The 15,785-nt window shown below is 38.7% G+C and overlaps 1 protein-coding gene across 32 annotated transcripts in view; it reads left to right on the forward strand.

Annotated features, from left to right (window-relative positions):
• PARD3 (par-3 family cell polarity regulator) overlaps nucleotides 1-15,785 on the forward strand; it is a 711,028-nt gene that overhangs the window by 491,529 nt on the left and 203,714 nt on the right. For all 32 annotated transcript variants that reach the window (XM_003903538.4, XM_021943977.2, XM_003903542.4 and 29 more), the window contains one exon: nucleotides 11,316-11,547. In XM_003903538.4, the coding sequence (XP_003903587.2) occupies nucleotides 11,316-11,547 (232 nt within the window). The remainder of the gene's footprint in view (nucleotides 1-11,315; nucleotides 11,548-15,785) is intronic.

Raw genomic sequence — 15,785 nt, forward strand, 5'->3', positions numbered from 1 at the left:
ACTAGATCATTGACTTTCAATTGGTGTGTTGTGATCTCTGGTCAGGAGCAGTACCTCGGTGGATTTGGAGAGTGGGAAAGGCCACCAGCGTCTCCTTCCCCTGCCCTCTCCCGCCCCCCACCAACCTTGACAGTTGTTTTAATCACTTCTGTACATGGGGATCCTTTGTAAATTTTAGTTTTTAAAAAGAGTGTTTTTGAGTATTTAGGAAAAAGCTGTAAAAGTTCTGGCTTAGATGGTTTAGATGGTTCCCAGAGTCCCTCCTAGTTTAACATTCCATGATTCTATGTACCCCCTCACTGCCCTACATCTGGCACGCTAACCCCCTCACCTTCTGCGAGGCCCACGTGGAAAACACCCTATCTGTTTTCATCTTGCTTAACCAAACACAAAGCTTGGCAACTCATAGAATTCAATGAATGTCTGCCAAATCGATGAGTGGGTGAGTGAGGTATCCCACACTGGACCTTGTATCTACTAGATCTTCAATACCTCAGCAAGCTCTTTGTTTTTCTTTAAAAAAAATTGTCTATCAAACGTGGTGTTACTGCTGGTGGTCATTAGGCTATCAGCTTATGTAAAACTGAAGATGCAAAGGCACTTTCTGCCTCCAGCTTTGGAAAGAAGGCCGGCTTAGTGAGCCCTCCTTCGGTTTCCTAACCACACCATTTTCAGGATCTGGCCTGTGAACTTGCACAGCCAGGTCTCTGGACTTGCTGTCTCTGTGGCTGTGCTCCTGCATTTTTGCCTTTCTGGGCTTGTCCCTTAGCTATGTGTCCCCTGGCTGCATGTCCAACATCCTCCATTGTCTGTGCTAAGTGGGCCTCAGGGGAAGTGGGTTCTTTCTTGTCCGGATGGTCTGACTCAGTTACAGCTGCCCATAGAAATTAAAAAGCCACATCCCCTTTGAACCTGGATCTGAAAAGAGGACCGTCGTCTAGGCAGACGGTCTTTTTGTCACACGGGACATTTCCTGAGGATGCAGTGCACCCTGGAAACGTGTGGCTAGAGACTGAGCCATTGTGTAAAAGCTAGTTATGGAGGTCAGCAGGAACAGAGAGCTCCTTCCACCATGCTGCAGGCTCTGGTTTCTACCATCATGTGGCACTTTTCCTCTTTACAAGTGAGACACGTAGGCGTAGGCATGGCTGATTGCTCTTGTCAGTTGGGTCGAGCCCCTCCCCAGTGACTGTATTCATGGCACTGAAAGGCTGGCCTCTTCTCAGCAGTGTGGAAATCATGGCATGGGCACAGCAATGGGGCCAAGAGACTGGGGTGGGATCCATGTGGTATCTGGTAACTGTCATCTTCTGCAGCACTTGCATTCTTCCTGTGGAGATGGCAGAAGCCAGCATTTTTGTCTCTCATTTAATCCATCTGGCATCTCCATGTTGTGTGCGTCTGTCTGGATCAAGATGGAGCTTTGTATTCTGGGACCCATTATCTCTGAGGCCCTACCTGTGTTTGACAGGTCAGGGCATTGACAATCTGCTCCCTCTTCTATGCAAATTACATACCCAGCCTGGCTCTCAGCAAGTGACTTCTACTTTCCCCGTGATAAATCAGTTTCTATTGCTACCAAGAAAATGCATGCAGTAAGATTGCTTTGTTTTCTTTTAAAAAATACATTAATTCTACTTTTTCATAATTAGAAGTTACCAGAAATTGTAAGCCCTGCACTCAGTTTTGAAACAGCTCTTTGATAAGGTTGAGGAAGTGAAACAGCAAAACTAAATATCTCCTACTAATTGTACCTATTGATTTTAAGATACATTCAAGTTCAGAATTTTAAATGTGACAAACTTTGTGCCTTGCAAACATGAAGGCATTATCTTCAAACATGAAGATGGTAGCTTGCATACTTTCCTGTAGAGCTCTTATTAGGAGATAGGAGAAAAGCACTGCTCCAAAATACACGTAATTTAGGTTTTCAGTATGAAATTTGAAGAAACTGAATTTACGTTATTAAATCAACTAATACGAAAGTTTCCAGGGGAATCTCGTTATTGTTTTATTAGCTATGAAATAACATATGGCATTTGATGTCTCAGATTTTCTACTCTCAGCATTCTACTCACTTCTAGCCACCTTTCATCACCACCTATTTCAGCAAAAATAATGCAAACTAAGTCTATTTCCTATTTGTTAATCTGTTTTAGTGGATAATTGGATGTTGATCTATAAAAATACTTGTTCTGAAATGCTAAGAATAACCTATCACATCATTTTATGCTAATAAAATTATACATATACTTAACCTGCAGTTTAAGAAAAGGAGCTTTGATTAATTTTTAGGAGGTTTTTGATCATAGTGTGGGTGTATGGTTGTGAAATAACCGAAAGTATTCCTTACATTTCTTTTTCTAGATAAAATGTAACTTAGCAGAAAGTGCAATGAATATTCACATCTGAAGTGAAGTGTTTGAATGATACAATCCTCATTTATAACTTTTTTTTTTTTTTTTTTTTTTAAGAAAGAGTCTCTCTCTGTAGCCCAGGCTGGAATGCAGTGGCACAGTCTTGGCTCATTGCAACTTCCAACTCCCAGGTCCTGGTTCAAGCAATTCTTCTACCTCAGCCTCCCGAATAACTGGAATTACAGGAATATGCCACCATGCCCAGCTAATTTTTGTATTTTTAGTAAAGACGGGGTTTCACCATGTTGGCCAGGCTAGTCTTGAATTCCTGACCTCGTGATCTGCTCACCTTGGCCTCCCAAAGTGCTGGGATTACAGACATGAGCCACTGCACCAGGCCCCATTTTTTAAGAGGAAATAATATTTATATATTTGACTAAGATTACACTGAGGAACTGAATGTTAGAATACATGTCTTCTAGTTCTCAGTCCTGTGGTTTTTCTAGAATATGAAACACACTTCCAAACAGGAAAGCCCATTGTGCTAAAACTACTGCAAAGTATTGAAGTATATACCTAAAGTCTGATATTTAGGCTATTAGTTCCTAAGGGCTCAGGGTTGAGGGATGATTCAACCCAGTGGATAAATGAGCACTTGATAAGGAGTGTGGTTCAGTTCCATGGTAGAGTGTAGGTTAGTGTGACCCTGGGGAGGGGGTGGTGTAGGGGTGCCCAGCTGATGTGGAATTAGGGAGGAGAGGAAAGTAGAGGAGGAGATTTCCAGAAGAGAGGTATTGGCTGAGTTGAGTGTTACTGCTTGAGAGTCTTCAACTGGATGCACGGAGAAATATGGAACATAGGGAATGGGGAGCCATCTCTGGGCTGCAGTAGTTCTGTTAGGTTGGTGCATATGGGGCAAGTGAGAGCATAGTGAGGAGTGAGGTTTAAGATGTAGGTTCCTGTCATACCAGCGCTTTGGGAGGTTGAGGCAGGTGGATCACTTGAGATCAGGAGTTTGAGACCAGCCTGGCCAACATGGTGAGACCCCATCTCTACTGAAAATACAAAGATTAGCCAGGTGTGGTGGTGCATGCCTGTAATCCCAGCTACTTTGGAGGTTGAGGCATGAGAATTGCTTGAACCTGGGAGGTGGAAGTTGCAGTGAGCCAAGATTATGCCATTACACTGCAGCTTGGGCGACAAAGCAAAACTCCATCTCAAAAAAAAAAAAAGAAAAAGAAAAAGAAAAAGATGTGGACAGAGAGCAGATCACAGATTATTTAAAATTACTAGCATTTCAAATAAAATAATATGATTGTTGGGACTCTGGGGTAGAGGGTGGCTTATCGGGATGGGATAAGTAGCAACGTCAGGGCAAGGAGCTCATTTCTGTGATAGCAGAACAATAATCCAGGTGAGTGATGATGCTTGGCAGTACCAGAGCAAAGGAAGAAACTGTTTACGGGCTTAGTGTCTCGCACACAAAGATGGATGATGATGATGTGATTTCTCTCATTAGCACTTCCAGGCTCAGAAACTTGGATTCATCATCTCACTGTGTCACCACTCCATTACCAAGCTTTCTTAATCTTTCCACATGTAGTCTAATCTTCACCCCTTACTTCCACTCCAGGCCCGACCCTCATTATTTAATATCAGAAGGTATTATTAGTGTCTCCCAACTGGGCCACCTGTCTCTAGATGTGCCCAGTGAGCTCTGCAGTTCCCTTCTGACTCTCATAGCCCCTCAAGTGTCCGTGCTTACTGTTGCCCATGCCATGCGGTGCATGCTTCATGAGGTGTATCTTCTTTCTCCCCCAACCCTCTAATGTGTGTATATTATACTGTCATCTTCCCTCTTCAAGAAACTTTTCCCTGACAATCTGGTTTTTCTCAAGCTCCAGCTGATTCTACACAGTGCATCCGAAACTTTTTAGTATAAAGTATTTTTTTAACATCAGGAAATGTTTGTGGATCACTCAATATAGATTATGTTTCATGGTAGTTAAGAACACTCGCTTTTGGGGAGCAAGCATTCTGATTGCTCACACACACAAAAGCAAAATAAAGCATTGCTAGCCATTCACTATTTTATAATCTCGAAACATTTTTGTGCTGTTAATTTTTGTGTTTCACTTAAAAGAGTCTGAGCAGTGGCCTGAAATCTCTTTCTTTGACCATAAATAATAGTTTGCATGTTGTTCAAACAGATGTTGTGTACGTTAAGCTCACTCCTTGATTAAAATAAAATTCTTAGTGGCAATTCCAAATGTACGGTTAGGAATGCTGTCATTTCGATTGTGTAGCCAGCCCTTTCGGTCAGAATTGGTTTTTAAAAAGCCTTCGGCTTCATTTTAAATTGTCCCCATGGACAGAAAACAGCATCCACTGTGGGCCATCATTTGAATGTTAAAATCAATTGGACACTAAAAGCGAATTTGCAAAGGTTCAGAAAATTGAGGGTGTGACCCTCATTGTGACTGCTCTGCAACATTGTCTTGGGAAGGGAGGGATAATGTAGGTGACATTCTGCCATTATCTGTGGGAGCATTTTACCTGCTTCCTTTGGGGTGGGAGTGGGTTAAAGAGAAGTTTAGAATGTCAAGTAAAAGTGAAGAAAGGTTTTTGGTAATAACTCTTTAAAAGAGTGATTCTATTGTTTTTCTTCTTTCACCCACATGTATTGAAAGGTTTCTTAAAAATGAAATAAAGCTATTTTTAGAGTAGAGTGTCTGAGGAGTCATCTGTTTGAACTTTCTCCCAGTTGCTGAAACCACTCTACAATATCACTAATAAATGTCACCTGATTCCTTCATAGCTTTTTACCTTCTCACAGTCTTCATCATATCAGTTATTATTCTCATCCCATGTATTAGTCTAAAAGCTCTAAAGTCTTCCTGTTTCATGCCAGCTTTGTGTGTGTGTGATTTTATTTTTTTTTTTGGTTTTCAGAAAAAGCTAAGTTTTTCTGCTGCCAAGAGCTCATCATTCTAATGTTAAAAGTCAGAGTCCAGAACAGCAGATCCTGTTATTCGACACCATCTGTGTATCACTAGCTGTTCATTTCCTACATCTTTCTTTCTCTTCCAAAGTCAAAGTATTCCACCAAAATAAGAAATAAAAACAATATTTATGTCCCCAACGTTCTTGATTCCTATGCAGCAGTTTTCAGTGACTGAAAGTCCAGTCCTCATTTAGTTTTGTTACCTTTTTACCTAACACTAATAGAAATTGGTAGTGGTCAGTGGATTTACTAAATCCAGTGAAATTTTCTGTTTTGAATGTCTCATTTTAACTTAAAAGTTTTGTTTTAAGAATATAGCTTGTGAAGACTGAGTCATCCTGTGTAGAATTTTTACATTTCATCCTTTATCTTTCAATATAAATTGTAAATTACTCAAGAATCTGTGTTCCTATTATTAAGTATTCCTAATACTAAGGTAGTTTGTAGTTAATCGGGTGCAACAAAGGGCAGTTCTTCATATTGTTGGCTGCTTATTCAGTCCTTCATTTAATTGCTCAGTGAGTACTTAATGATGCTTCCTGGGGCCTCTCCCTCAGAGGAGAGTATTGTTGAGTTTTAAATAAAAAGTAATACTAGGTTATTTTCATTTTGTATATCTCTATTTGTACCTATTGAACAATTCATTTTAATCTAGTAGCAAATCTAAACAAATTATTTAAATCCAGTAAAATTGCCAGAGCTACCTAAAATGATATTTATTGCTAAATTATACACTTAGGACAAATAACACAATAGATATTCCACAGCTGCTCTAACACTTGCTTTATGTGGTATACCTCTTAAGATGCTTTCAGCTGTATGTAATAGAAAGTGCAACTCAGAACAACTCAAACAATAAGGAAATACATTTTCCTGCATAACTTGAGTTCTAGAGTTGGGTAGCTTCAGGGAGATTTCTCCAAAGACCCAACATTTTTCTGCCCCTTCTGCTCCACTATCCATGAGTCAGCTACGCACAAAATAATTCCATAATTCAGCTATCCACAGGGTAATTTTAGGACTCACAGGCCTTTTACTGTCTTACTCCTGTCCAACAGAAGGGAATGAGCCCTCTCTCTAAGCATGGAGTATGTCCATTGAGTCCAATGGGGCCATTCTTGGTCTGATAACCTTGGACTGGCAAATCTGCAGGGGTATGGCATCCATAAACTTAATAATGAATTCACCCCTTGGAGCTAAGTTGCATTCCTGGACTCAGTTCTATTAGGAAGAATAAAGGGAGAAATGGATTTTGGATAAGCAGCCAACAGAAATCATTACAGTATCAACAGTAGCATCACTTCTCAATGAGGGAAAAAAATAAACTCGTAATGACCTTGAGGCTTTGAATCAACCTTGACCGTAAAATGTTTGTAAAGTTTAGATAGAAATAGATTATTTATGGCAGAAGCTGCAGAACTTTGTGCTTCAATGAAAACCCAAAGTCATTTTCTCCATCATCATTAACACGTAAATGCCTGATCTTTTCCAAACTTCTTGGTGATCCAGTCCTAACATACCTTTCAGAGTTGAGTGACTTAATTTGTAGCATGGACTAGAATTTTAATTGAGCTACATTTGCATCTGTTGAAAACATGGTAATTAGGTATGTCTTAATTGCAGAATGACTGTGCCACATTAAAGAGAAATAAGCAGCTTCCTGCTCTACCTTCTTTAAAAAAAGAAACTCGAAAGTGCCCGTCTTTATAGGTGACCACATGGAAATGTAGCTGGTAGTTCAGTACATAGAGCAGGTTCAAACAGGCAGAAGTGTTGTCAAAAATACAAAGTTCTGTTTGTTTGGAAGGAGATAATCATCTCTCTTTGTGCGGGCTCTCTGCAAAAGGAAAACAAATAATCTGTCAAAGTGAGCAAAATTAAAGAGAAAAAATCAAGAAATGTATATAGCACTTAAAATAGTACATTATCTAAATGTAGATTTATGATTAGTTCTTACCTTGTAATTTGCTGTCTGAACACAATAGATCAAGCCATTTATTGCTGATATATTACTAGTACTTTTCTTACTTGAAAAATTGTTTATATGCATATGTTTTCTTAGTTTAAGGGAATAAAGACATTTTATGTAGCTAATTATAAAGCTAGTATTAAATGTACAGATTTATTTTAAAACCTAAAATCTGACTAGTATATCAGTGACTTTGAATATGTATATTTTTTTCAAAAATTAAGCATGTGTAACCAATTTATTTGAGCTTTTAAAACTACAATATTTCTGCATAGGAGCAGGATAAAGATTTTTCTCTATCAAATAATCTCAGAATTTGAAGTATATATAATTCAGTACTTTAAAAGAACATCTTATGTTTATACATATGAAGCTACATATTGCTAAATATTTTTAATTAGTTGGCATTCAAAGGGATTAGTTAAATCAGTACACCCCCAGAAGAGTTTCTGTGATAATGTATTATCTAAACTAGAATGTTCAGAACAAGTATAAAGAATCCTCCAATGTGCAAGTATCATTTTAAAGAGTCCTCTGGCTTGGGCCAGGAAACAGAGGTAGGAGTGTTAATTTTATAAAATGAGGTTACAAAACCTGAAGCTAATAAATGATTTCATACTAACTTTATTTAACATACTTTAGAAAATAAGTTGCGTTACATACACCAGAAAATTATTTTGAATATGAAAAGAATTGGCAACAAACATGACTTCAGCATATAGTGAGCTGTGAAGGCACTGCCATTATTCTGTTCCCAAGCCAAGAGCCGACATATGCCCCTTGAACTTCTGCCAAAACTATTAGGCAGAAAACTAACAGAATCACTACTGATCGTTCCATTCATGATTTATGATAATGGTTGCTGTGGAAGACTAAATCATTTACATTTATTGAGCTCATTTTTCTGTTTATAGTTTCAGACATTGTAGAGGGTCGCAAAATCTATTAAATGATGCATATAGCACTAACAATAATAGCATGAAAATATACCAGAAACCAATTAGAGCTAAACCAAATACTATGAGCATTCCTACCTCGTATTACTGTAGTCAGATTGTGGCTAGTCTTGTCAGGCTTGATGAGAGAACAGTAGGCATTTTTCTAAAGCTAGAGGAATGGTGATACCTGGCAATTAAATAAAGTTTGGTCAGGATAAAGTCACAAGTCAGTTCTTACCAAAAGTCTTTCATTTACACAGCCATTTATGAGCAGCTGCTGTTTGCCCCACAGTCTTCATTTGAAGAGCTTAGAGAATGGGAGGGAGACATGTACATGATATCATGGGAGAGGTGCAATAATAAAAGATTGTACAAAGAGAGGGCTTTGGAAGTATAGGTGAAAGGAGGTTTCCATACAGGAATTATACAAAATTCACTAGCATCCATTTATCTAGCTTGAGTGTGCCAAGGTACCTAGGTTTTCATAGCTCCAGAGAACTTTTGGGAATTGTTGGGTAATTATTTGGTCAATTATCTCACATTTGTGGCCACGCCCATATCTCAAAGAGTTGAAGTAGTGGTTCACAAGTAGATAGAACACAGCCATGTTCAAGGGCATTAAGCAACACACTACAACCCTGCTTGAGCTATATTTACAGTCTTTGGGGGAGCTCTCGTTTGAAAAGGCTACACATAATTAGCAAGCCCATGGGCCAGTTGCCAGGATATTCTTTCCCTGCTCTGTGTACACCACAAAAAATTATAGCCGGAACTCAGTATTATTTGCAAGATTATGGATTTTCACTATGTCCTTCTAGTTGTAACTGGCTTCTTCTAATAAACCTGCACAATTACTATTTATATCTTAATAGAGAGGAAAAGGAACAAATTTTCTTAAAAGCCTCCATGTCCTTTGGAGGAAGACAATGGCTTACAGTGAGATAACTCACAGTACAGAGGAAGGCTAACCTTTCTGAAGTCATTTATATGCTTGGGCTGGGCACAGTGACTCACACCTGTAATCCCAGCCCTTTGGGAGGCCGAGGCTGGTGGATCATTAGGTCAAGAAATCAAGACCATCCTGGCCAACATGGCAAAATCCCGTCTCTACTAAAAATACAAAAATTAGCTGGGTGTGGTGGCGCATGCCTGTAGTCCCAGCTACTTGGGAGGCTGAGGCAGAAGAATCACTTGAACTGGAGAGGTGGAGATTGCAGTGAGCCAAGATCATGCCACTGCACTCCAGCCTGGTGACAAAGTGAAACTCCGTCTCAAGAAAAAAATAAAAATAAAAAGTCTGGGTGCAGTGGCTCACTCCTGTAATCCCAGCACTTTGGGAGGCCGAGGTGGGCGGATCACGAGGTCAGGAGTTCAAGACCAGCCTGGCCAACATAGTGAAATTCTACTACTAAAAATACAAAACTACTAAAAATACAAAAAATTAGCTGGGCATGGTGGTGGGCACCTGTAATCCCAGCTACCCAGGAGGCTGAGGTCGGAGAATGACTTGAACCCAGGAGGCGGAGGTTGCAGTGAGTTGAGATCACATCATTGCACTCCAGCCTGGACGACAGAGCGAGACTTTGTCTCAAAAAAAATTAAAAATAAATATAAAAAAAATTCTGAGCTTTGTTTTTTGCATTATGACAAATAGCTGGCTTTTTAACAACAACAATAACAAAAACACAACTGTGTTACTTGGGCATAGCTGTACCATAATTTGATAGTCTCTTTTCAGATTTGTGAGGGTTTAATAGCAGAAATCTAAGATACTGGGATCCTTTTAGCTGGTCTTATTATACCCATGATAATTGTGTATTGCTAATGAAAGTGCTCCTTGCTGGTGGAGAGGAAGGACTGAATTTTACTGAGCATATATTAACCTGATTTGGAGGTTAGTTCTTTGCAAAAGTTTGGGAAGAGGCCGAACCATTCTCTTTGGCTCTTTGTTACAAGAAACTCAGAAATACTGATCTATACTTTCTTTGTTGATGCTGGAAAAAGAAAAATGACTTCAGAATTCACGGAGTAATTAACCTTATGGCCCCTATAATTCTCACTGTATTTGGAGGAGAACCTTAGCTGACCAGTCCCGAAAGAAGATTTCTGAGAGTGGCTGTTCATGTGTGCCTTTCTGCTCCTTACTTAATGGAGAAATGTTTAAAGCTCTTTTGGTAGGTGGAGACCTACTTCAGTTACTTGTCATTCTTTCAACTGCAAAAAGTTTGGGGTATTGAAGTGCCCTTGGACCATGTGCTTACGAAGTGTTGGATCAAGGAATGGAATGTTGTTATCACTAAGTAGATCTTTTATCTGCAAAGTCCAGAGAAGTGAGCTTATTGATTTACTCATTTTCATGGCTCCCTCTACCTCTGTTCAGCTGCCATGATGCAGATAGGCATGCAAGATTGTTTAGGATTAGAATATATGGTAGCATTTACTTCTGAGGTTGGCCTTATGCGAAGAAAAGTTACAGAGGCTGTGCAGATCTGTTGTAGATATAAGCCAAAATAATCTGCTCTTCTGTGTCAGCAGGATATGTTGGGAGCCTGAGGAAAGAAGTCATTGTGCTGACATTGAATGGTGTAGTCCAGCAAATTAGTGAGGGGCCAGAGTATATCTGCATTATTCTTACCCAAGAAGAAAGGAAGCACTTTGGGAAGGGCTGCTTGTTTTCTTTCTTTTCATCTTGCAAATATAGTACATGGGACCCTTAGATGTCTGCGCTGTATAACAAGGTCTTGCTGGGCCCTCTAGTAGTGTACAATCTGATTCTTAGAGGGTGTTTCTGTGGGTGCATCAGCATCCCACCAGGAAGCTGCTTCTCTGCTACTACTGACTTGGCACACGATCTTCACATAGGAGGCATCCACATCACATATTCCATTTTAATTCTACTCAAACAACATTGCAATCCATGTTGCTAGCAGGGCCATACTGCAGTAAAAGTATGGGAAAGTAAAGTCCTTGAATATATTTTAGCTTTATTATTTTTGTTGCATTGGTTCACTGTGTGCCTATTTTTTTTTTTTTCCTTTCCTTCCAAGTGGAAGAAGACACAGAAGAAAGTTCAAGATCAGGGAGAGAGTCTGTATCCACAGCCAGTGATCAGCCTTCCCACTCTCTGGAGAGACAAATGAATGGAAACCAAGAGAAAGGTGATAAGACTGATAGAAAAAAGGATAAAACTGGAAAAGAAAAGAAGAAAGATAGAGATAAGGAGAAGGATAAAATGAAAGCCAAGAAGGGAATGCTGAAGGGCTTGGGAGACATGTTCAGGTAAGTCTTTACCCAGAATCCCAAACCCGAATCTCCTTAAACATACAGGAGTGTGAACTTAGCAAAAAGTACTAAAAACTGGACACAGTAGTGCACACCTGTAATCCCAGCTACTTAGGAGGCTGAACTGGGAGGAATGCTTGAGCCCAGGATTCCAGATCCAGCCTGGGCAACAGATCATTCCATTCTCTAAAAAAAAAAAAAAAAAATTAAAAGCTGTGAAAACACAGATTTGAAAACATTATCTTTGAGATCAACCAAAATTCTTGTATAATCTTTTCCTACCTCATTTTTACTTTGTTATGGATTTCATGTTAGGTATTTTCAGACTATTTTAGCAGCCTAAATGATTATATCTTCCCAAACCATGTAAATAATTGTTGAGAGGTAGGAGGGACATGTCTGTATCTTAGTTATGCATAAGAGTGAAAGTCTTATTGAGACAAAGGGCTATTAAAGCAGTGTTTGTTCTTTTTTTGTGTGTGAACAATGGTTCATTATTTAAATTTAAACATAGAACTAAAGTTAGTGGTAGCATTTAAAGGTTCATTAATAACAAGTCTAATAAAAAATGTTACAAATAGAGCTTCAATTAAGCTGTGTTGATTAATTTAATACTTATTACTTCAGTCTGTAAAGATTTCATTAAATGTGGTCTCTGGCTGTTTCTTGACAGTTGTTTTTGTGCCCCTAAATTATACTCTAGGATTACTTAGCATATCTTTTTTACAAATCATTGCCATACAATAAAAGTGACAAGTTGTTCAGAAGTTGCACTGCAACTCTCCCATAAACGTTCATCTAAGATGATTTATAATATTCGGGCATTTAATGTTAGATATAAAGATTGCTTGATTGTTCCATAAATTAAACCCCTAAACATATCAAGGTGGTGGTTTAAAATTGAAAACATACAGCACAGCCATTTGACTTTTCCAAAAGTAGTTATCCTGCATTATGGATCCCCTCCTTTTAAAAAACTTTTTTTAAAATTGCAAAATGCGAACAACAGTTTTCATTTTCATAGAATTTGTTAATTTACAATCCTGAAATTGACCTCCATAACTCAGGGAGTTATAGATAGTCAGACCTGGAAAGTTGAGGAACCATGGCCCAGCCTGAAGGCTACATAGCTCAACAGATGTGTTCTGTAGATGTCTGATTAAGTGCATAGAAGAAGGAGATTTAACTCTAGACTTACATTAACACAAAGCCTAGTCTATGAGCAGTACTTTATTTCAATATGATTAGAGTTTTGTCTCTCAGTGCTTCAGAACTGTGAGATTTTCGTAGTTTTTCATTAGAGTTTTTCTAGTTTATATAGGGCTCCCCCTCGAATCCTTTTTCAGTCAGATCATGTTTCTTCATTATACTCTGTGTCCAAGAATCATATAGGAAGAAATTGCTCTAACTGCCACTTTATTTCAGTTTCTGTGTTAGCCAAGGGCCTTTTTGTTCAGTATGTGCAGACTGACAGCTCATAAACTGGCACCTCCACAGTGCACAGAAATAAGGCTGCTGCCCGTCAATTAACATGGAAGGAATTTGTACTACTGTCTTCTTCAAATTATAGGGTTAGAGATGGGAGAAACCTTCCCCTGAGACTTGTGGCACATTCTCACTTCCAGGGGCTCTCCTGACGTCTTACTGAAAGCTCTAACGGCTCGTTAGTTTTCATTCATTGGCCAACATTTGTCTGATAAAGTGCTCTGTTCTGGTTATGGAATAAAAAAATATACTTCTAGTATCTTAGAATTACTTTAATTGTAAGTGATCTTTTTCTGTAGCTTGCAACTCCAGAAGAAAGGCCTGTGGTAGAGCTTTTTATCTGGGGCCAGAGGAGCAGAGTGTGGGAGAAATGTGTATTGTTTCTAAGGGACCTTGAAGAACACCACCACACAACTCTCTTCTAGAAGTCCTGTCAAGCATTACATGATGCTTTCTCTAGATCAGTATCTATAGCCTGTACCCATAACCTATAATGAAAGCCAGCTTTATGATAAAGAAGTTGACCGTGCATATTCTTGAAAATGAAATTCTATATGCAGGTGCAGGGGCTGAAGGTCCCCCCCCACTACTAAAAATTAGACTGATAGTCTCCCAGTGTTTAAGAATGACTAGTAAGAAAATAACAGACAGTCATACTTTTTTAGGTATGTGGTATCAGTGGTATATTGGAGTCAGGCCCGCTTTGACTGGCAAGAGCCAATTGATCAATTTTTAGAAACTTTGCAAGCTGGTTGTCAAACATAGCCATTATTAAAAATTAAATACATTATCTAAAAAGCAAAGGTAATTAATACTCAAAATACATGACTTCCCAATTATTTTTGCTATACTATGATCTCTACTTTTGACATTATTTGCATTTATGGCATGGACATAGGGCTAATACTATATAATGATGACTGTGCAGCTTTCCCAGCCCTGTGTTTAGTGACATCATGCTGATAGCTGAAAATTTGCCATGGTGCAGTGTTTACACCAGGAAGTCTATGGAATTCCACAAAACAGAGCTCTTCTCCCAGCAGAGCAACACAGTACCCCACAGTGAATGTAAATACCTTTGACCAGAGTGGTAGCATCTTGTCTAGTGCCCCTGGGCATGGCTGGGTTCTATTAGATTGCAGACCACTGCGCCAGCCCTTTCCCAGTGGGTTGCCACATATTGCCCCTTGAATATGAGTTCAGAATAATGTATTAAACAGGAAATAGCTTTTTTGTTACTGAATGTTGGCTCTTGATCCTTCCTTCACACGATGATGGTAGTCGTTAGTCTTTGAGAAGACTCTTAAAGCATTGTTAGATTTTTTGAAACATTCTCTTAAACTACCTTCCTTCCATACCTACTGGATCTGATTGTTTGAGGTGAATATACTCCCAGGTTGATTATTTTACGTTTCCTTCTTTTTTTCTCTCTCTCCTAACAACATAGGGGACTACAGTAAGATTTAAAAATTGGTCTATTCCTTTCTCTTTGTTCTTTTAAGGAAACTAGGATGTGGTTTCCTTAGCAGTGCTGCTTTTAAACAGCTTAATCAGAACATGTATGTGCATATATATATTTCTTAGTATGGTTTGTAAGAGGGTTCATATATGGAGGATCATGCAGGTCTGAAGTATAAAGCAGGGGTGCGTCTGTGATGCTTTTCTTTCTATCTTGTAGTTCAGAAAACAAAAGGCTAAGGGACATTCGGTATTGGGAGTCTAGATTTGTAGGTCAATATAGCAGCCTATGAGCTTATTCTCTTTAGTCTGCTTGAGGAAGTAATACATTTTCCTTTAGAAACAGGCTCACAGACTCTCCTCCCTCTACCATCCTGTCCTACCCTCATCATCCTGTTGCCTCCCTGCAACCCCCACTCATACACTATTCCTACCCCAGCAGGTTGTCTATGATGCTTGGTTAAATATGATGAGGGTCAAATAGATAGACCTTGTTTTAAATACTGTACCAGAGGAAATGAGTAGGTAATTTTTAGTCATTGGTATATACAGATAGCATGGTTTTCTGTTTCACACGTTGAATGGTAGTCACAAAGATGCTTTAATTATTGATAAACAGCTCTAGGAAAGAATGTTGTGAGTCATATGAATCACTCTTCTGTTTATAAATTATGGAGTATATGAACTACAAAAGCCGCCTTAATGCAAGTCTTAAATCAGAAATTTAAATCTATAAGGAATCAAATAACAAATGCAAAGTTTTTCCTGTTTGTATTAATTTCTCCTCATACATACTACATCTTTTGCACACAAGGAGCTTCTGTCACCTTAATTAAAATGCCTTTGTATCTGAGAAACCTGAGTGTGCTTACAAAACAGGTAAACATGACTTGTAAATGTAATCATTCTGTGTGCAGAGTGCAGAGCAGAGCGGGGAGCACAAAGTTTGAGTCTGTGTATGTTTGATTCTCAGACACTCAGCTATTCAAATTTAATGCTGGAGGATATTTCTGAGAATTCTTCAATTATATGAAATTGTCATGAAAGAGGAAATTGAGTATGTTCTTTAGGAGAAGGGAGAGATGTTTTTTAATGTTTTAAATGTGTTCGTTTGTAAAGGAAAGCAGCCTTCTTAAGCAACATGGTTTTGCCTTAGCTTTTAATCTCCAAACTGAAATAACCAGCAAGATACTAAAATACTGTATTTTCAGATATTAAGAAATTAAAATCATGTGCTCTCTTTTTGTGAGCCCTAGAGTAAGTGTAATTTGATATTGCTTTGCTACGAAATT

Source organism: Papio anubis, chromosome 11 (genome assembly GCF_008728515.1).
Source record: "Papio anubis isolate 15944 chromosome 11, Panubis1.0, whole genome shotgun sequence".
Lineage (NCBI taxonomy): Eukaryota > Metazoa > Chordata > Mammalia > Primates > Cercopithecidae > Papio > Papio anubis.